Genomic DNA, 16183 nt, shown 5'->3' with positions numbered 1-16183 from the left:
CCCCATTTAAAGCGGGTTCGGAGAACCGTTTACTTAAATGGAGTCGGGATGGGAGTTAAAAAAAAAAAAACCGGTCGGTTGTGAGGCGGGGGCGGGGGACTAAGATCCCCGCCCCCGCAACCGCCCCGTTTAATATGTTAAATTACTAATTTACCCATCCATGTTCATATATTTACCAAATTAACCTTTATATATATATATATATATATATATAATGGAAACCCTAGACTTCACTTCCATTTTGCTATTGAGGCGGCCGTGTAACTCTAAGCTCTCTCTCAAACCCATCATTGAATATATGGGTTTTGACCTTCTGATTCTTGTAGATTTTGTAGTTTGCAGGAGAGAGATAAAGAGGGCAAGTTCAGAGTTGAGAACAATAATAGAGATGGAGGCGATTGGGGAGGCTGAAATATATAGGTTTTGACCTACTTATTCTTGTAGATTTTGTAGTTTGAGAGAGGGCAAGTTCAGAGTTGAGAACGAGAATAGAGATAGGAGGCAATTGGGGAGGCTGAAAGTTATGGGGATTCTGAAAGTTATGGGGATTAGACGGAAAAAATGAACCGGTTATGGGGCGATTTTGGGGTATCAAAATTAAACGGGGGTGGGGATGGGGAACGAAAAACCCTTCCCAAACCGCTCCATTGCCATCCCTATGCGCGTGTTGTTTTTCACATTTTCTGCTTTTCACCATTTTAAAAATTCATCATCTTTCAAAATTATTTTACCTCAAATTTCTATCTCATTGTTCCATTTTACTTTTAATCTTCGCCTCCACCCACAATTCTTTTAAAATTAAACATTTCAAACCCAATTAGGTAATAGGTTTCAATCAAACCAAATAAAATCAAAGAACAAGAAGTTTCACTAATTCAGTAAATTTGCTCCAACACGGACCACCACAAAAATCAAATGACTTCACCAAATAAAAAAAGTCTAAAAAAAAATACTTGGGAAAATGAAAGCAAGGAGATTTAATTACCTCTCCTAATAGTAATTTCTATTATTGGAATAAATAAAAAAAGAAAAAGAACCATCCTATGAAATAGGAATGTAGTTAGATCTATCCAATCAGAATCAGGCAATGAGTAACAAGACTTGACTTGACAATAATTAATTTATCTCCGAAAAAAACATAAAAAATAAAAAATAAAAACTCTCTCCATACTGTCACTGCCATGGCCAAAAATGAAGTATACTTTCCTGACTACTAAAAGGGTAAGAAATGATCAAATATAATTAAGCAGCAGATTCCTTGGCAATCTTCTCGGCCTTGGCAATAACTTCATCGATGCCCCCAACCATGTAAAACGATTGCTCAGAAAGGTCATCATACTTGCCATCCAAAACGCCCTGTCAGGATACAAGAAAAGCCATCTTATGCATCAGAGATCACACAATATACAAATAAACACAATCCGCTAAAATGGAACTTGACACAAGAAAATACTGCTTATTAGAAGAGGTAGACTTGGCGCAATGGCAAAGTTCAGTTCTAAACCAGCAACAGCATTTTCATGCGGAAGTAAGACTACGTGCATTCGACCCTCTCCAAACCCCGCAGGAGGGAGCCTCATTCTCAGGGCTAAAGCCTGCAATTCTATGGTTCCACTCTAAAATAAAAAGTTTTCCAATAAATCTAGTGTGCGCACGCCATGCTGCAGTTGAATGACTTTGATTTGTTTTCGGGCAAAAATATTAAGATTGATCATAACTAGGAAACCCATTCCATGTCTAGAAAACCGCACAAAACGTCCAGAATGAGAAACCAATAAAAGGAATATTATAGTGGTTTGAAAATCCTAAGGATTGAAGCTCAAGCAATAAAAAGTGAAGTTTGTTGCAACATAACGGCGGAAGGAGGCTAACATGTTGAAGTATTATAAGATGACTCTGAATGTTTGATTACCAAGACAATCTTCAAGACCACCTTTAAGGAGAAGTGTCCAACATAGTGATTTGCTTGTTAAGATTGGCTTTAGATAAAAGTTAAAATATATACAAATAATACAATGAATCTCTCTAAAAGGATAAAAATAACCAAACTCACCTACAACACTGCCAGGACCTCACCAACTCAGTTGACCCCATGTCCCATCAGATTACCCAGATGTCACACCACCACCCCTCTCCAATAACCCTGAGGCCCTCTACGAGGATATACTCCTTTGCCTCTTTTCACTCTCCTTGTTCACTTACAGATCATAATCCCCCCTCTGAGAAAGTTGAATCTAGTTAAAGGTTCTCTTAAAATGAAATTTTACTTGACATCTTTCATTGCAGAAGCACAATAATGCACAACAAAATACAGTATGATATTGTGGACGATAATGATATGATATTTGCACAAGCCCCCAGGTGTGATTATCAGAAAACCATTGCCAATTCGAGCACATGTCTGAGTCACAATCAAAGAAAGCAATGAGTAACATTGCATTAGTGCAAATGGTTATTCCAGGCATCATTAGGCAACAGCATCAACAAGTATCATGCGATCAACTAGCATGCTCTTCAATACAAACATTACAGGACCTATTACGGTGTTCCATACCATGTGGTGCTTTTAAAAATTCAATTCTGTATCTATATACATGTAATTCTTATTAAATTATGGTGGCAGTAATTACTCTTAGGACACAAGAAATGCCAATGACAAAGAAAATGAGCAGTTAAGTGACACTATGAAGTAAATTTCCAACCAGTGAAGGTTTGGTTCTTATGCATGGATAGCAGGCAGGTCTTTGTTACCTGGAAACTTGTGATGCTCTCTTTCAAATCCACATATTTTCCAGGGGCACCAGTGAACACCTCTGCAACATGGAAAGGTTGGCTCAAGAACCGTTGGATTTTACGAGCACGGGCAACAGTGAGTTTGTCATCCTCACTTAGTTCATCCATTCCCAAAATGGCAATAATATCTTGAAGATTCTTGTAATTCTGGAGAACTTTTTGTACACCACGAGCAGTATTGTAATGTTCGTCACCTAAAATATGAGGAGAAAGCATACGGGAGGTGGAATCCAGGGGATCAACAGCAGGATAGATACCAAGCTCAGAAATCTACATTAAATAACAATTCCAAAGTTACCATGGCTGATTTAAGAGAAATTGTGTTATAACTCTCAGTCAAATTTGATTGTCAATAACCTGTCTGGACAACACAGTAGTCGCATCCAGATGGGCAAAAGTGGTTGCAGGGGCTGGATCTGTCAAATCATCAGCAGGCACATAAATGGCTTGGACGGATGTGATGGATCCTTTCTTGGTCGTTGTAATCCGTTCTTGAAGGCCACCAAGATCTGTAGCCAAAGTTGGCTGGTAACCAACAGCAGATGGGATCCGACCTAGTAAAGCAGAAACCTCGGAGTTGGCCTAGAGAACAGCCAAGAAAAGAGGAATAAAGGACAGCCAAGTTAGTAGACTCCAACGTGTATAAGAGCAGATGATCAAGAGATTCTTATCAAGCAGTCTTACTTGAGTGAAGCGGAAGATGTTGTCAATGAACAGGAGCACATCTTGCCCTTCTGCATCTCGGAAGTGCTCAGCTACAGTTAGCCCAGTAAGTCCAACACGAGCACGAGCACCAGGGGGTTCATTCATTTGACCGTAGACAAGAGCACACTTGCTTTCACTCTAGAAAATTTTTACACCATGTTAAAAGAAGAATAAGTTTAAAGAACCACAAAAGCAACCACAAGGGAACAGACTCGTTGCAAATGTCAAAATTGCAATGGAATGACCTGTTTGTCTCCAAGTTTAATAACGCCACTCTCGATCATTTCCCTATACAAATCATTGCCCTCTCGAGTACGTTCACCAACACCAGCAAAGACAGAGAAACCACCTGATTGAAAAGGAAAGAGAGTGAGAAAATAAGCATATAAATTAGGTAGAAGGTTGTCCAGAAAGCAATTGTAAACAAACCATGAGCTTTCGCAACATTGTTAATAAGTTCCATAATAAGCACCGTCTTTCCTACACCAGCACCACCAAACAGCCCAATCTTTCCACCTCTTTGGTATGGAGCAAGTAGATCCACCACCTAGCAAATGGAGACTATATAAAAATTGTAGGGCGCAGAAGATGCAGGCAATAAATAGAATGTGAAGGCTGACACCACACCCATGGGGGACTTATGGTGGACTGGTGGTAACATAAGGCCCGCTTTTACATGTTAAATGTTATGCAGATTAACAAAATATTTACACTTTGTGTTAATCTGTAAAGGACGTGCAATTTCAATAGACTTACATCAAGGATTAGCATTATAAACTAATGGAACACATTCATGACCAGATTTATTCGTACATGTTATTTTATGATTTTTCTGCTAGCTCATCTTTTGACTGCCTAATTGATGAAGCTAGAGAAGGGCTAAGTACTAAATTGACAGTTTGGACAAAAGCTCTAGAATTAAAAGTTATTAAGATAAGTAGGAATAAAACTTAATAAATGAAGTGTAATTGTAGCAAATTTATAAATAAAAAAAGGGATGTCGTGATGATTGAGACTCAAAAGATACCAAAATATGAACATTTCCGTTATTTAAACTTGATTATTCACAATGAAGGAGAATTTGGAATTTGCGTTAATCATAGAATCAAGGATGGTGGATTACATGAAGGAATATGCTCAGAATATTGTGATCGGGTGTATCCCTCTAAAATTGAAAGGGAAGTTCTATAAAATAACTACCATAACAGTCATTTTTGATGGGACAAAATGTATGGGCAACTGAGAAACAACAAATGCACAAAGTAAGCATGGGAAAAATGACATGGATGTGTGAGAAGACAAGAAATCATAGAATTAGAATAAATACGTTCGTGAGATGGTTAAAGTAGCAACCACGTGAGAGAGAGAGAGGGAGAGAGATTCAATTAATAAGATTTGACCCCATGGAGTTGGAGCAATATGATTCATGTAGTCAACCCCAATTTCCCAAATAGTTGGAGAAGGCTTTGTTTGTTATAATTGTTATTAGTGGTGACTGTTTAAATGTACATACTAAAAGATAAGAAAACGAAAAGAGATCTCCCTCCCTTCATGTGACAGAACAAATCACTTATCTCACAAAAATAAGACATAACAAATCCATATAAATGGATCATATATGATGTAAATGTCATTTAAATGCATTTATTGTGCAAACTTTAGAGGGAGATCACCTTGATTCCTGTAACAAGAATCTGTTGTTCAGTTGCCTGCTCAACAAAGGCTGGAGCTTCTCGATGAATGGGGAGAAAGTGATCGGTTTCTTCAAATAGAAATTAATCAAAACAGAAATACAAAAGCATTAGGTTATGTGAAGTTGTGAACATAGGCACACATACACTCGCTACACAACAAAAACAAGTGAATTCTAACTAGGCTTACTTAGTTCACCCTTTTCATCAATAGCTTCTCCAATAACATTCATAATGCGACCAAGTGTAGCTCTGCCAACAGGCACCTGCAAGTGCAACCCCAGGATTGAAAAAATAAATAAATAAATAAATAAAATAAAAAAGAAGATGCAAAACCAAGGTTAATTGAAACGGGAGGAAATTTAAAAAATCTGAATCTTGACTAAATTCAAAGCTTGAACTTAGTCTAACCATGAATCCATGAAAAATGCAGATGGATGGTTTACTAGTCCAATGTATAACATGTTTTATTCTTATTGAGACCAACACAGTAGTGAAATATATATATTTACTTGAAACAAACAATTTCAATGCGAAGGTGAATTTCAACTAAAAACTTATACGATACTTGTTGTCTATGTTAATTGTTTACTTTCCTCCTCCCTCCAGAACTCTCTCTTGGAGACATGAAGTTCAACAAAAACGAAAGCTGATAGATCCTTAAGCCACTTATAAATAATGCCACACAAGCCCATTATTTGAGGGATTTAATAATGATTTCCAGACCTTTAAGGATTCTCGTTTATCATTTATAGCTCCTTGTATCACTCCAGATTTCATCCATTATACATGGGTACTAGGTACTGAAGTAGTATTCCTCCATCAACCAGGTGTTTCTATTATCGTGGATTGACTTAGACGGTCTGCAACATCATTCATGCACATCATGCAGAAATACTATTAACTCCTTTAAACAGAGGAAACACTATTAGCTCCTTCAAACCTATCTTTTTTATCATAATCCTTTTCAAACCTTGGTGATCCTTGATCCTTGCAAAGCAATGAACAAGAACAGCAGGATATCTAAGACCCAAATCACAAATTGAGGAAAAAAGGGTAATACATAATAATTATATTCTTTAAAAGTGAAATTCACTTTTCAAAAATCCAAACTCCACTAAGTACTTCATAACAACTACAAAACAGAGCATGCTTATCAACCACCAAATAATAAAATGCAATAACGAAAGGAGCAGTTATAATCAATTACCCAAGAAGCATAACCCAAACTATTGTTCTTTGACGAAATAACATATTCAAACATATACAGAAGCAATATGTATAGAGAGACTTACCATATATATAGAAGGAGAGAGTATGAAAGAAGAAACGTACAGTGATGGACGAACCAGTATTGAGGACCCTTTGTCCCCTAACAAGCCCCTCCGTCCCGTCCATAGCAATCGTCCTCACCATGTTCTCTCCCAAATGCTGCGCTACCTCAAGAACCACTCGAATAGAATTATCCAAAACCTCAAGCGCCGTCAGGATCGGTGGCAAGCCTTCCTCGAACCGAACATCCACAACCGCACCGATCACCTGACACACCTGGCCGATCGCACCAGCGCCGGTGAACTCATCAGTGATCTTCCCACCGGCCCCCTTCGACGGCGGCGATGACGGAGCCGGAGCAGCCGCGGCAGCGGAGGAGGTGGAGAAGTCCACGACGCGGTTTAAGAGAAAACCGGCCGGCGAAGGACGAGATGATAGAGACGGTGTGTGAGGTCTAGGATTAGTGATCGAGGGTTTTAGAGCAGAGCGACGGGTGGAGGAACGGAGGAGGGAGGATAGGAGCTTGCGAGAAGCCATGGATGAAGATTTGTGTGTGAAATGTGGGTTAGGGTTAGGGTTTGATGAATGTATTTAGCTAATGTAATGGTCAGCTCAGCCAAGTGAAGTAAAATCACATTGGAAATGAAGAGAGAGAGGAGGAGGATGGGCATGGTGATGAAGGTTAGAGCGAGAGACGCTTAGTGTTCAAAAAGAGCGCGTGAAGATTTGTGAGGTGGAATTAGCAAGAGATTTTGGCGTCCAGGTTGTTTGGATCTGAGTGGAAATGTTACACTCACTCTGGTGCTGAACTATGGGGGACGAGTTCAAACAACCTGGACGTGACACCTATCATGGGCACGAAAACTTAGGACGTTGAGTTTTATATATATACACACAAATACACACAGTTACGCACCAGTTACACCAGTTTTTTTATAAATAAAAAAAAAAAAACAAAAAAAAAATTACAACAGTTGAACAATTGTTTGTCCAATAAATTTAATTTGATTATCATAAAACATAAAAAATAAATAAATAAACGTAGTACAATTTTATTCAATATAGCACATTATAATTTTAACACCAATATATTATAAATAAAATGTGAAAAAATAAACCTATGATTAAATATTTTTTTAATTTTTTTATGGACAATGGTGAATGGTGGTATTGGACATTTTAAAGTACTTCATAATTTATTAGCAGACGACACATGCAATCTTACGTACACGGAATAATTATCGAAAAAATTCTCGAAGAGAATTCAAACTCTCACTCTCACCATGTGATTTGACAATTTTTGCCATTAGAATATCTGGTTGGGTTCATGATATCAAGTTTGAAATTAATTCTTTTTCTTCCTTTTTTCTCTTTATTTATTTATTTTATTTTATTTTTACTAAATAATGTATTGCAGATTTGTCAATAATGTCTTAGCCACTGAATGGAATCTTAACCTTTCAATTTTTTTCATTGGCAATAAAAAAAATTGTATTAATCAAACCAACTGATTATCCCAACATAACGTCCAATGGAGATTCTCAAAATCATCATTTTTTTTTGGCAAAAAAATAAAATAAAAAATCATTATTTATAAAATAAAAAATAAAAAATAAAAAAATTGCCAATAATATTAGATACAAAAAGATATGTTGACCTATTAGCATCGCAAGAAATATAACTCCAAGATCAAGATTGAGCACCAATGTAGGAGCTGAAGAAGAGAACACTGGATCAAACCATAAACCGATATGTGATCGATGAATTTGAAACCAAGAGTAATGATACAACTGTCAAAAGTCAAACACATCCGACTGTTTCTATACGAGAGGGAAATGACGTCATATAAATCAGTTCAAAAGTCGGACATATCCGACTGCTTCTACATGAGAGGGGAATGACGTCATATAAAACAGTCCGATACGCTATATCATTTTCCTGGAACTAAAATTTCATATCCTGCTCTGTTTATCATCAACAATCATCCCATAGTCCCCAGAAAATATAGGCTAAGTATCCTCTCTGCAATAGTTTTCAAACTAGAATATAAAATGAAAGGAACACATAGTTTCTTATTGTTTTGAAATGATAGGACTCGAATACACCATTTTATATAGAAACTTAGCAGAGAAATCATATCTGTGTATCATTCCTCAATGAATTTCTGATTCCAGCCAACCAATTGCAGAATAGGCAGTCAAAAAGTTTTAATTCCAAGCTGCAAGCCAATGGCTTCGTAAGCATGATTTAGGACAGATGTTAAGATAAATGCTGCAACACAATCAAATATAGACATACAGATTTTCAAGACGATACACGCATTTAATCATGCCACAGTTAATTTTAACAGCGTAGATGATGGACCAGAACCACAATTTAGGCTATGTTTTTTAGCAGGTGACAGCACCGATTAATTGGACCCATTCTTAGCACTTTCTTCAACCCGAGTGAGTGCATCTATGAGCACATCAATCGTCCAATCCTTCAAATCCTCCTGCAGATTACAAGTAAACAAAAAATTGAGCATAAGTAGTCCCATGTTGATGTCATTATCATCTAACAGAAATGCTTATATCTAGCTGTTTGTTGATGTCGGGCATCAGTATGGACAACATGTCTAATTGAAATGTAAGGTGTTGTCTCCTGGTCAGTGCTGCTAGATTTCTGCTGTGTGTGTACAAACACTCATGAAAGCAAAACCGAAGAAATAGTACCAAACACAAAAACATAGAACTAGGCAGTTGACATTAATTTGTTCTCTATTACTCTCACGTGACAACATGCTTCAAGGCCATTGATCATCATAATAAAACCATTTCAGCTATGGTAGAAAATTAGTCGAGGCCAGTATAAATATGGAATATGATGTTAGGCTGGTGCATAGCTTATTTATAATAACTAAGCCACATCCGATTTAATAATTTCTACAGTAGGCATAATATCATAGTCCGGGTTTATGATCATGATTACTTTGGTTCTGTACCATCATTCAGAATCTTATATGAAGCCCTTAGAGAAAGAAAATAGAAAAACATTACCACTGAATTAAATATATCAATTTTTAACACCATTTATGAGAAATTACCATCATATACAACAGTCCTCGACTTCCAATAGAACGTCTAAGCATGACTTTAAGCCTCTTACTTGCCGCATAAATTCAATTGACCAAAAAGGCGTAATGGAAAAGAAACAGGCCTCACCATGTGCAATGATTCCCCAGTTCTTAGTCGTGCATTTGGACGAGCAAGCTTAGATTCAAATGGAGTTCTTGGCCGAACATCCTTTATTTCCTCCCACTCTTCACGGGTGAGCATCCGGACAGTGCCCTGACCAGCGGGAGCATTCTTTATTTTGCGTTCGATCGTTTCTTGGGATTTTGACTCGTCTAACTGTCAGCATAATAGATCATCAAATTAACTCATATTCGTGTAGATTCAATGCATATAACTAATTGTTTGTGTCAGCCAACAAAAGGTCAACATGAGAGAAGGCAGGTAATTCCAGAAAACACGGGATCAAACCTCTAAATTCCAGATTTTATTTGGAATGCAATTGTAAGATTTTTGAGTTGGTCTAACCCGGTTTTACCAATTTCTTAATGCTATGTTCGGTAGAAAGGAAAGAAGAGGGGTGGAAGGAAAATAGGAAGGAAGGAATAAATTTCCTTCGTTCGGTAGAGATGATATAAGGAAAGAAAGGATAATAGGAAGGATGAGTCATCCTTCTTCCTTCACAAATTTTCATCCGCCAAAATATGGGCGGAAAACGGGAGAGAAGACAAATGAGCCTATTATAGAAGTTTTAAATTACCACATCACCCTTCATAAATATTTAATAAATTCAATAAATAAAGTAGTGATGGGTTTAATGGTGAAAACAACTTAAAATTTTATCTTTCCTTTTATCCTATAGATCAAATTAAATTGTAAGCTTTTTCCATTCTCTTTCATCCAACTGAAAAAAAAATAGGGAAACACTTAATCTCTTCCCTAGGGTTGTCTCAGTCATCCCTTCTTCTCTCCCTTCCATTCAATTTTTTTCCTTCCTACTGAAAGGAGCATAAATGCAAAATTTTCAGGTTAGAAAACTGAAGTAACTATGGCCTGCGGGGAAGTCATCAATGTTAGGCTCCCTGATGCAATTATTGGAATCTCGCCCCCCCCCCCCCCCCCCCCCCCCCCCCCCAAAAACAAAAAAATAAAAAAAAAGGAATTGTTTGCACCTAGCACGAATCGATCCTGAGACCTAATTGGCTGTGCAAAACAAAGTAAAACTAATATGGGAAGGGGCATGTTATTGTCAGAAGCAAGATGAACCCCCAAAAAATTACTTAGAATGCATTTTCACTAATTGATGCACCCAAGCTCATTGTTTACAAAATTGAAATAAAAAATTCTGTGAAGGCCAAGAAAACTACAGCCTGCAGGAATGGAATTCACTAATGTTAGCTTGTTAATGCAACGATATGGTTGCCTTCTGCATGCATGCTATGTGGTCCCTACTTTGCGAAAAACGGAAATAACCATAAAGAGAACAATCAGATGTAGTTGAATTTTAAAACTATAAATTGCATGTTCAATAATGTGAAGTTGTGATCACTGCCAGTTTGGAACCCACAAAGTTCATCCTGACATTATGCAGTTACTCCAAACAATAAAATTTTCGCCGCAATATGAAAATAACAAAAAAGAAAGGATTAAAACAATATATAGAAAATGCTCTTACTGATCATACCATCATCAGAATCTTTGCAAAGAGCACCCCTCCAACAACAGTGAGAATCATAGGCGTAGTTGCAGTGTCAAGGAATGCTTTTGATTCTGGAACTTCTACAAAAAATTGCTTAGGCTTCCACCTTTTCCTGATTTTCTCCAATTCAGCAACCCTCCTCTTCAAGGTCTCGCTAGGACCATTACGAGATAATGTATGCAATTGTCTACGAAATTGAGAAGATATCTGCCCAACTCCATGCATGGTTACCAAGGATGTGGCTTAATCATCTCATCATACTGATAGCACAACAAATATCAGATAAATTTCTATGAACTGGAGATTCCATGAAACTGACTAATTGGCTGTGCAAACTAAAGCAAAATTAAAATGAGAAGATTGTCAGAGGATGAACCCTCCGACAAAGAAACAAAAAAGCACTCAGAATGCAAATTCACTAGTTGATGCAGCCGGGGTTATCTTTTACCAAATTGAAATGAAGAATTCTGCGAAGTTCCAGAAAACTATAAAACTACAACATGCAGGAATGGAATTCAATAATATTGGCTTATTAATGCAACTATATGGTCACAAAGTAGGGACAAGAAAGTCTAAGTTCCAATTTTTTAGATAAGCGATCAAACAAACCCAAAATATTCAAGGTGATTGAGGCAGCCATGCAAAATGTAAATACTTGAAAAATGCCCCTTGGAAAATTTAAATTTCTCCTGCTACAAGGAAGGGGGAAAAAAAACAACATTCAGGAAAGTTTATTTGCTAGTGTGATCTATAACATAGCTATAAGAATGTATCAATCAACTCCAACAAAATGCTAACTCCACCATAGTAATAGCTGGGATCTTGGTAAATGTGACATATTTTTAAATACAGCACTTTTAAGCACACAACAGCAATACAAATGTATAATAAAGGAGAATAATTAGTCGATGTCAAAGGGTGTTCAAAACAACAGTATCCCGAAATGAGAGACCAATTGTCAAAATTCAATTGCCAAACTCCAAGAATTCATAACACTATTCCAGCAGAGAAATTAAACCACAAATCAATCTCCTAAGATGAAATTAATGAACATATCTAAAATGACAAAACACTCAAACCACCTTTCCAAAGTTCAGATATAAATCCTCATAATCTTCCCAATTAATATTGGTTAAAACATGGGAAGCACGGACACAGACTCGGGTACGACATGACACGGACACGGCACAACAAAACAAACCTCAAAAAAGATAAGACACGGCTAGGATACAACAATAAAATAGCATATTATTATATATTCAACAAGTTAAGCGAAATCCATAATACCATAAATAAAGCCAAAAAATGACTCCATTAGTCAAATATGTATATATATTATCGAACAAGGTTGCTTACTTATCAAAAAAATTATCGAACAAGGTTGCTTGGTCCGTTAATATGACAGCAATTTGAAATTCCTAAGGAAGTCTTCCTTATAGCATAGATAGCCATTGCAACATATGCAAATGTATAAATACGAAAACTTCTCCTTGATACTCAGCAATTTGCATTTAAACTAATGAACCTAGATGTAGAAATGTCATCATAATCATCATCATCCTCGCCTTTATCCCATATGAATGGGTTCGACCACATGAATTCTCTTTTTCCAATCTTTTCTACTATATACCATCTCCTCCAATGTTTAATTTTTTAAGATCATTTTTAATTACTTCATGTGAGTTTTGGTCGACCTTTTTACCTAGATGTACAAACGTAGCAAAAACAAATCAATTAACATCATAGACCATGGTCCTCATCCACATAGGCATATACAATATATATGTATTATGTTCAAGATTGCCGAATGGACACAACATACTTGGAAAAGAATTGTAGCAGTACGTGAAAATGATTTCATAGCTAGTGGCTCTATAGCTTGTACCCATACCCATGTTCAAGATTGCCGACACCTACAAGATTGAGTTTTCTGGTTTAGGGATTTTTGCACTAGGCAGCAAAATCTTAGTGATATGTTGGATTTGGTGGTGGTACAAAATGGGTGGTGGCTGTGGGTGGTTGTGGGTGAGGATGGCCATGAAGTGAGGCAAGGCAAGAGATGGTTGAAGGAGAGGAGAGAGGAAGTGAGTCAAAAACGAACCTGGAGGAGCCGCCGATAGAGACCAACTGCCTGAGGAGAGCAATCGCCGGTGGGCTAGGGCTAGGGCCAGTCACACGACTTGTACATCCATTGGAGAGCAGTGTGCGTTTTACTAGTTCCATTACCCTACTCTACTAAGTAATGCCCTTTGAAATTTGAATAAATTATTAGCCTATCACCATTTTTTTTAAAAAAATAGAGTAAAAATAAAATATGTGTTAGTTTTAATCAAATATGCGCAAGTTTTATGCAATTTTTTTTTTTTGTTGCGAAAATTAAAGTTGTGATTGCCTGGATCAATGATCCGGGTCTACATAATAATTTCTTCTAAAATAGTGTTCTCTTTGAAATTTTATTATGTCCGGAACTATTATTTGGGCTAATCACCACTTACACACATAAAAATTGAATAAAGTTTACACATTTGTTTAGTATCAAATGATGATTAATTCCGAACAATTTCTCATTCTCTTTTTTTTTTTTTTTTTTTTTTTTTTTGTCCAGTTTTAGATTTTTTAGTTTATAATGTTTTTTAACACATTAATTTTAAAATTTCAATTTTAATCCTTTTTTCACAATAAAATTTTAAAATATACAAGACCATGTCTGAAAAAAAAAAAAAGTTAGAACACTAACACCAAGTGTTGTACAGTGTATCCTGTGTAAAATGAAAAAAACCAAAAAACAGATGCAACATAGAATGAAATGGCACATAAGACAATTTGTATTCGTGCGTTAAAGTATGTAACGCTAATGAGAAATCAAATAAAATTCGTTAGATAATTGGACTATAACTAAAGCTTGGTGATACTTGCTTGCATTTCAAAGTAAAATGCGAAACTTCAAATCCTCGTATGCATAAGTGGGAGTATTAGTGCGTATCTTGCCAAAGTAAAAAATAAAAATTAAATTTTTTTTTTTTGTTATATAATATTCCTAGTTCACTAATCTACTAATTTTACTTTTTTAGTTATCATATAGAATTTGAATTTGAATTTATTTGATATTAGTACCTAAACTATATAACTAGTTTGCCTATCAGGAATTCTCAGGGCCGGCCCTGAGATTCCAAATATTTTGAGAGGTCCTAGACGAACTTTCAAATGTGAGGCCCTTAAGTTTCACACGCGCAAAAAAAAAAAAAAAAAAATATTATAAGAGTGCGAAATTTTCACACGATGTTTTCAAATTCTATAGCTAATATAATTGTGCGGCTGTGCATTGTGCATAAGACTACTAACTAATAACTATAAATTTATCATCACCAACAAATAATTGTACAGTGTGCATAAGACAAATAACTATATATTTTTATCACCACCAACAAATAATTGCACACCTGTGCAATTTGCATAAGACAACTAACTAATAACCACCAATAAATAATTGTGCGCCTGTGCAGTGTGCATAAGACAGATAACTAATAACAATAAATCTATCAATTAAAGAGTGCGAAATTTCACAGGCACAAAAAATTTATAAGAATGTAGAATTTTCATTAATATGAGATGATAAGAACATAAAATATATTAATGTTGAAAACACACAAAAGAAAACCCGGTCTTGGTGCTTTAAAAAGAGCACGAACCAGTTTATATTTAAAAAATAAAAGGAAATATTCAACACAACTTACTCACAAAAATTAAAATTCAACTTTATATCAAAGTAAATGCTCACGAGATCCTAAGAAGAGTGTCTTGCTAGCATGTGAAAGAAGATCACAATTAACATAAAACGGATTGAGAATCAAATGGAAACAATAATAACTAAGCATTGCCGATCATACAATAACTATAATATTAAAAAAAAATCTAAAATCAAGCAGTTTGGTCGAATGGTCTCCTGGCTGGAGTTTTCACTGGAGCTTTGTGTTTGTGTGTGTGTTTTTTTTTTTGGGAGCCAATTACCCCTTTCTTGATTTCAGGGTGAGGAATCAACTTTAGTAGCAGTGATTGATTGATCATTGCTACAGAAGACCTGTGCAAATTAATAGAAAAAACCATTGACTTTTGTTTTGTTAAAGCTTGCTCTTGATTTCCATGCGTTTGTACATCCTGATGGCAAGTGCTTTGAGCCTTTGACAGTATTATTAACTGAAATTCTAGCTGAGCCAACTTCAAATAACATCAATGATGGTGGTATGTATCTTCATATAAAAAAATTTAAAAAAAAAAAAAACCCTTAATTTGGCACTTTTAAGTATGAGCATAATTTAGAGATCGAAAAGTTAATTATTACCTCAGGTCCTCAACCCACTAGAAGGGATCCTTAATTTTCGTAGGATTGAATGTGAAAATGCAAAAAAATTATGAGGAAAAGGGGTATGGTTGCTGCTGTTGTGAGATTGGAGTGGACTTAGGGAGAGGAAAAAAAAAAAAAAAGATCGATTCATGCAAAAGGAGAGAGAAGAGAGAGAGGATGAACATACCTTGTCACGGTGTTACCTGAGCCTGAGGAGATAGCGGAGGCTGCGTCCTGCGGAGTGTCGAAGCAGATTGTGTCGTCTGAAAAACTTGCCCTAACTTAATTTTTTTTTTTTTACCATCCCCAATGGGCCTCAAATTTCGAGGCCCTCTAGTGCCCAATGCATACTCATATATTTTAAATCAGTATTTATAGATTTTTTTATGCTTATAAAAAAGTATTTATAGATTTTTTATGATATATATTAGTCCTCATATATATATATATATATATTACGGAGTCCAAATCTACATTTGTAAAATATATTTTTTTTAAATATATAATTTTATTTTTATTTTATTAATATTCAATAAAAGTTTACATCGGGACTTTAAGGTCGAATTCATCTGACTAACATACAAAATAATTGGTCGAATTAATCCACAAATTACTTTTATTAAATTTT

The 16183-nt window shown here is 35.9% G+C and overlaps 2 protein-coding genes across 2 annotated transcripts; both read right to left on the bottom strand.

Annotated features, from left to right (window-relative positions):
- Positions 1 to 962: 962 nt before the first annotated feature.
- Positions 963 to 7555, bottom strand: LOC132316245 (ATP synthase subunit beta, mitochondrial). The gene is made up of 9 exons (XM_059814754.1): positions 6525 to 7555; positions 5380 to 5455; positions 5172 to 5260; positions 3928 to 4045; positions 3744 to 3847; positions 3478 to 3636; positions 3151 to 3375; positions 2752 to 3063; positions 963 to 1356 (listed from the first exon to the last, which is right to left on the bottom strand). The coding sequence occupies exons 1-9, from the start codon at positions 6996 to 6998 to the stop codon at positions 1243 to 1245; spliced, it is 1671 nt and encodes a 556-aa protein (XP_059670737.1). The 5' UTR covers positions 6999 to 7555; the 3' UTR covers positions 963 to 1242.
- Positions 7556 to 8582: 1027 nt separating this feature from the next.
- Positions 8583 to 15902, bottom strand: LOC132316246 (uncharacterized). The gene is made up of 4 exons (XM_059814755.1): positions 15743 to 15902; positions 11199 to 11473; positions 9665 to 9853; positions 8583 to 8955 (listed from the first exon to the last, which is right to left on the bottom strand). The coding sequence occupies exons 2-4, from the start codon at positions 11436 to 11438 to the stop codon at positions 8872 to 8874; spliced, it is 513 nt and encodes a 170-aa protein (XP_059670738.1). The 5' UTR covers positions 11439 to 11473; positions 15743 to 15902; the 3' UTR covers positions 8583 to 8871.
- Positions 15903 to 16183: the final 281 nt, after the last annotated feature.

This window comes from Cornus florida, unplaced genomic scaffold (genome assembly GCF_030987335.1).
Source record: "Cornus florida cultivar Cherokee Brave unplaced genomic scaffold, ASM3098733v1 CherokeeBrave_3.0.0_Hap2_Chr07, whole genome shotgun sequence".
Lineage (NCBI taxonomy): Eukaryota > Viridiplantae > Streptophyta > Magnoliopsida > Cornales > Cornaceae > Cornus > Cornus florida.
This window is presented reverse-complemented; position numbering and strand designations above follow the sequence as displayed.

Excerpts from the sequence above, each read along its gene's own strand:
- LOC132316245 (XM_059814754.1), bottom strand. The coding sequence starts at position 6,998 with ATGGCTTCTCGCAAGCTCCTATCCTCCCTCCTCCGTTCCTCCACCCGT. Across the intron at positions 5,261-5,379 it reads TGATGAAAAGGGTGAACTAA|AAACCGATCACTTTCTCCCC; the intron begins GTAAGCCTAGTT and ends TTCTATTTGAAG. Across the intron at positions 1,357-2,751 it reads AGAGCATCACAAGTTTCCAG|GGCGTTTTGGATGGCAAGTA; the intron begins GTAACAAAGACC and ends GTATCCTGACAG.
- LOC132316246 (XM_059814755.1), bottom strand. The coding sequence starts at position 11,438 with ATGCATGGAGTTGGGCAGATATCTTCTCAATTTCGTAGACAATTGCAT. Across the intron at positions 9,854-11,198 it reads TTGCAAAGATTCTGATGATG|TTAGACGAGTCAAAATCCCA; the intron begins GTATGATCAGTA and ends TTATGCTGACAG. Across the intron at positions 8,956-9,664 it reads CTGGGGAATCATTGCACATG|GAGGATTTGAAGGATTGGAC; the intron begins GTGAGGCCTGTT and ends TGTAATCTGCAG.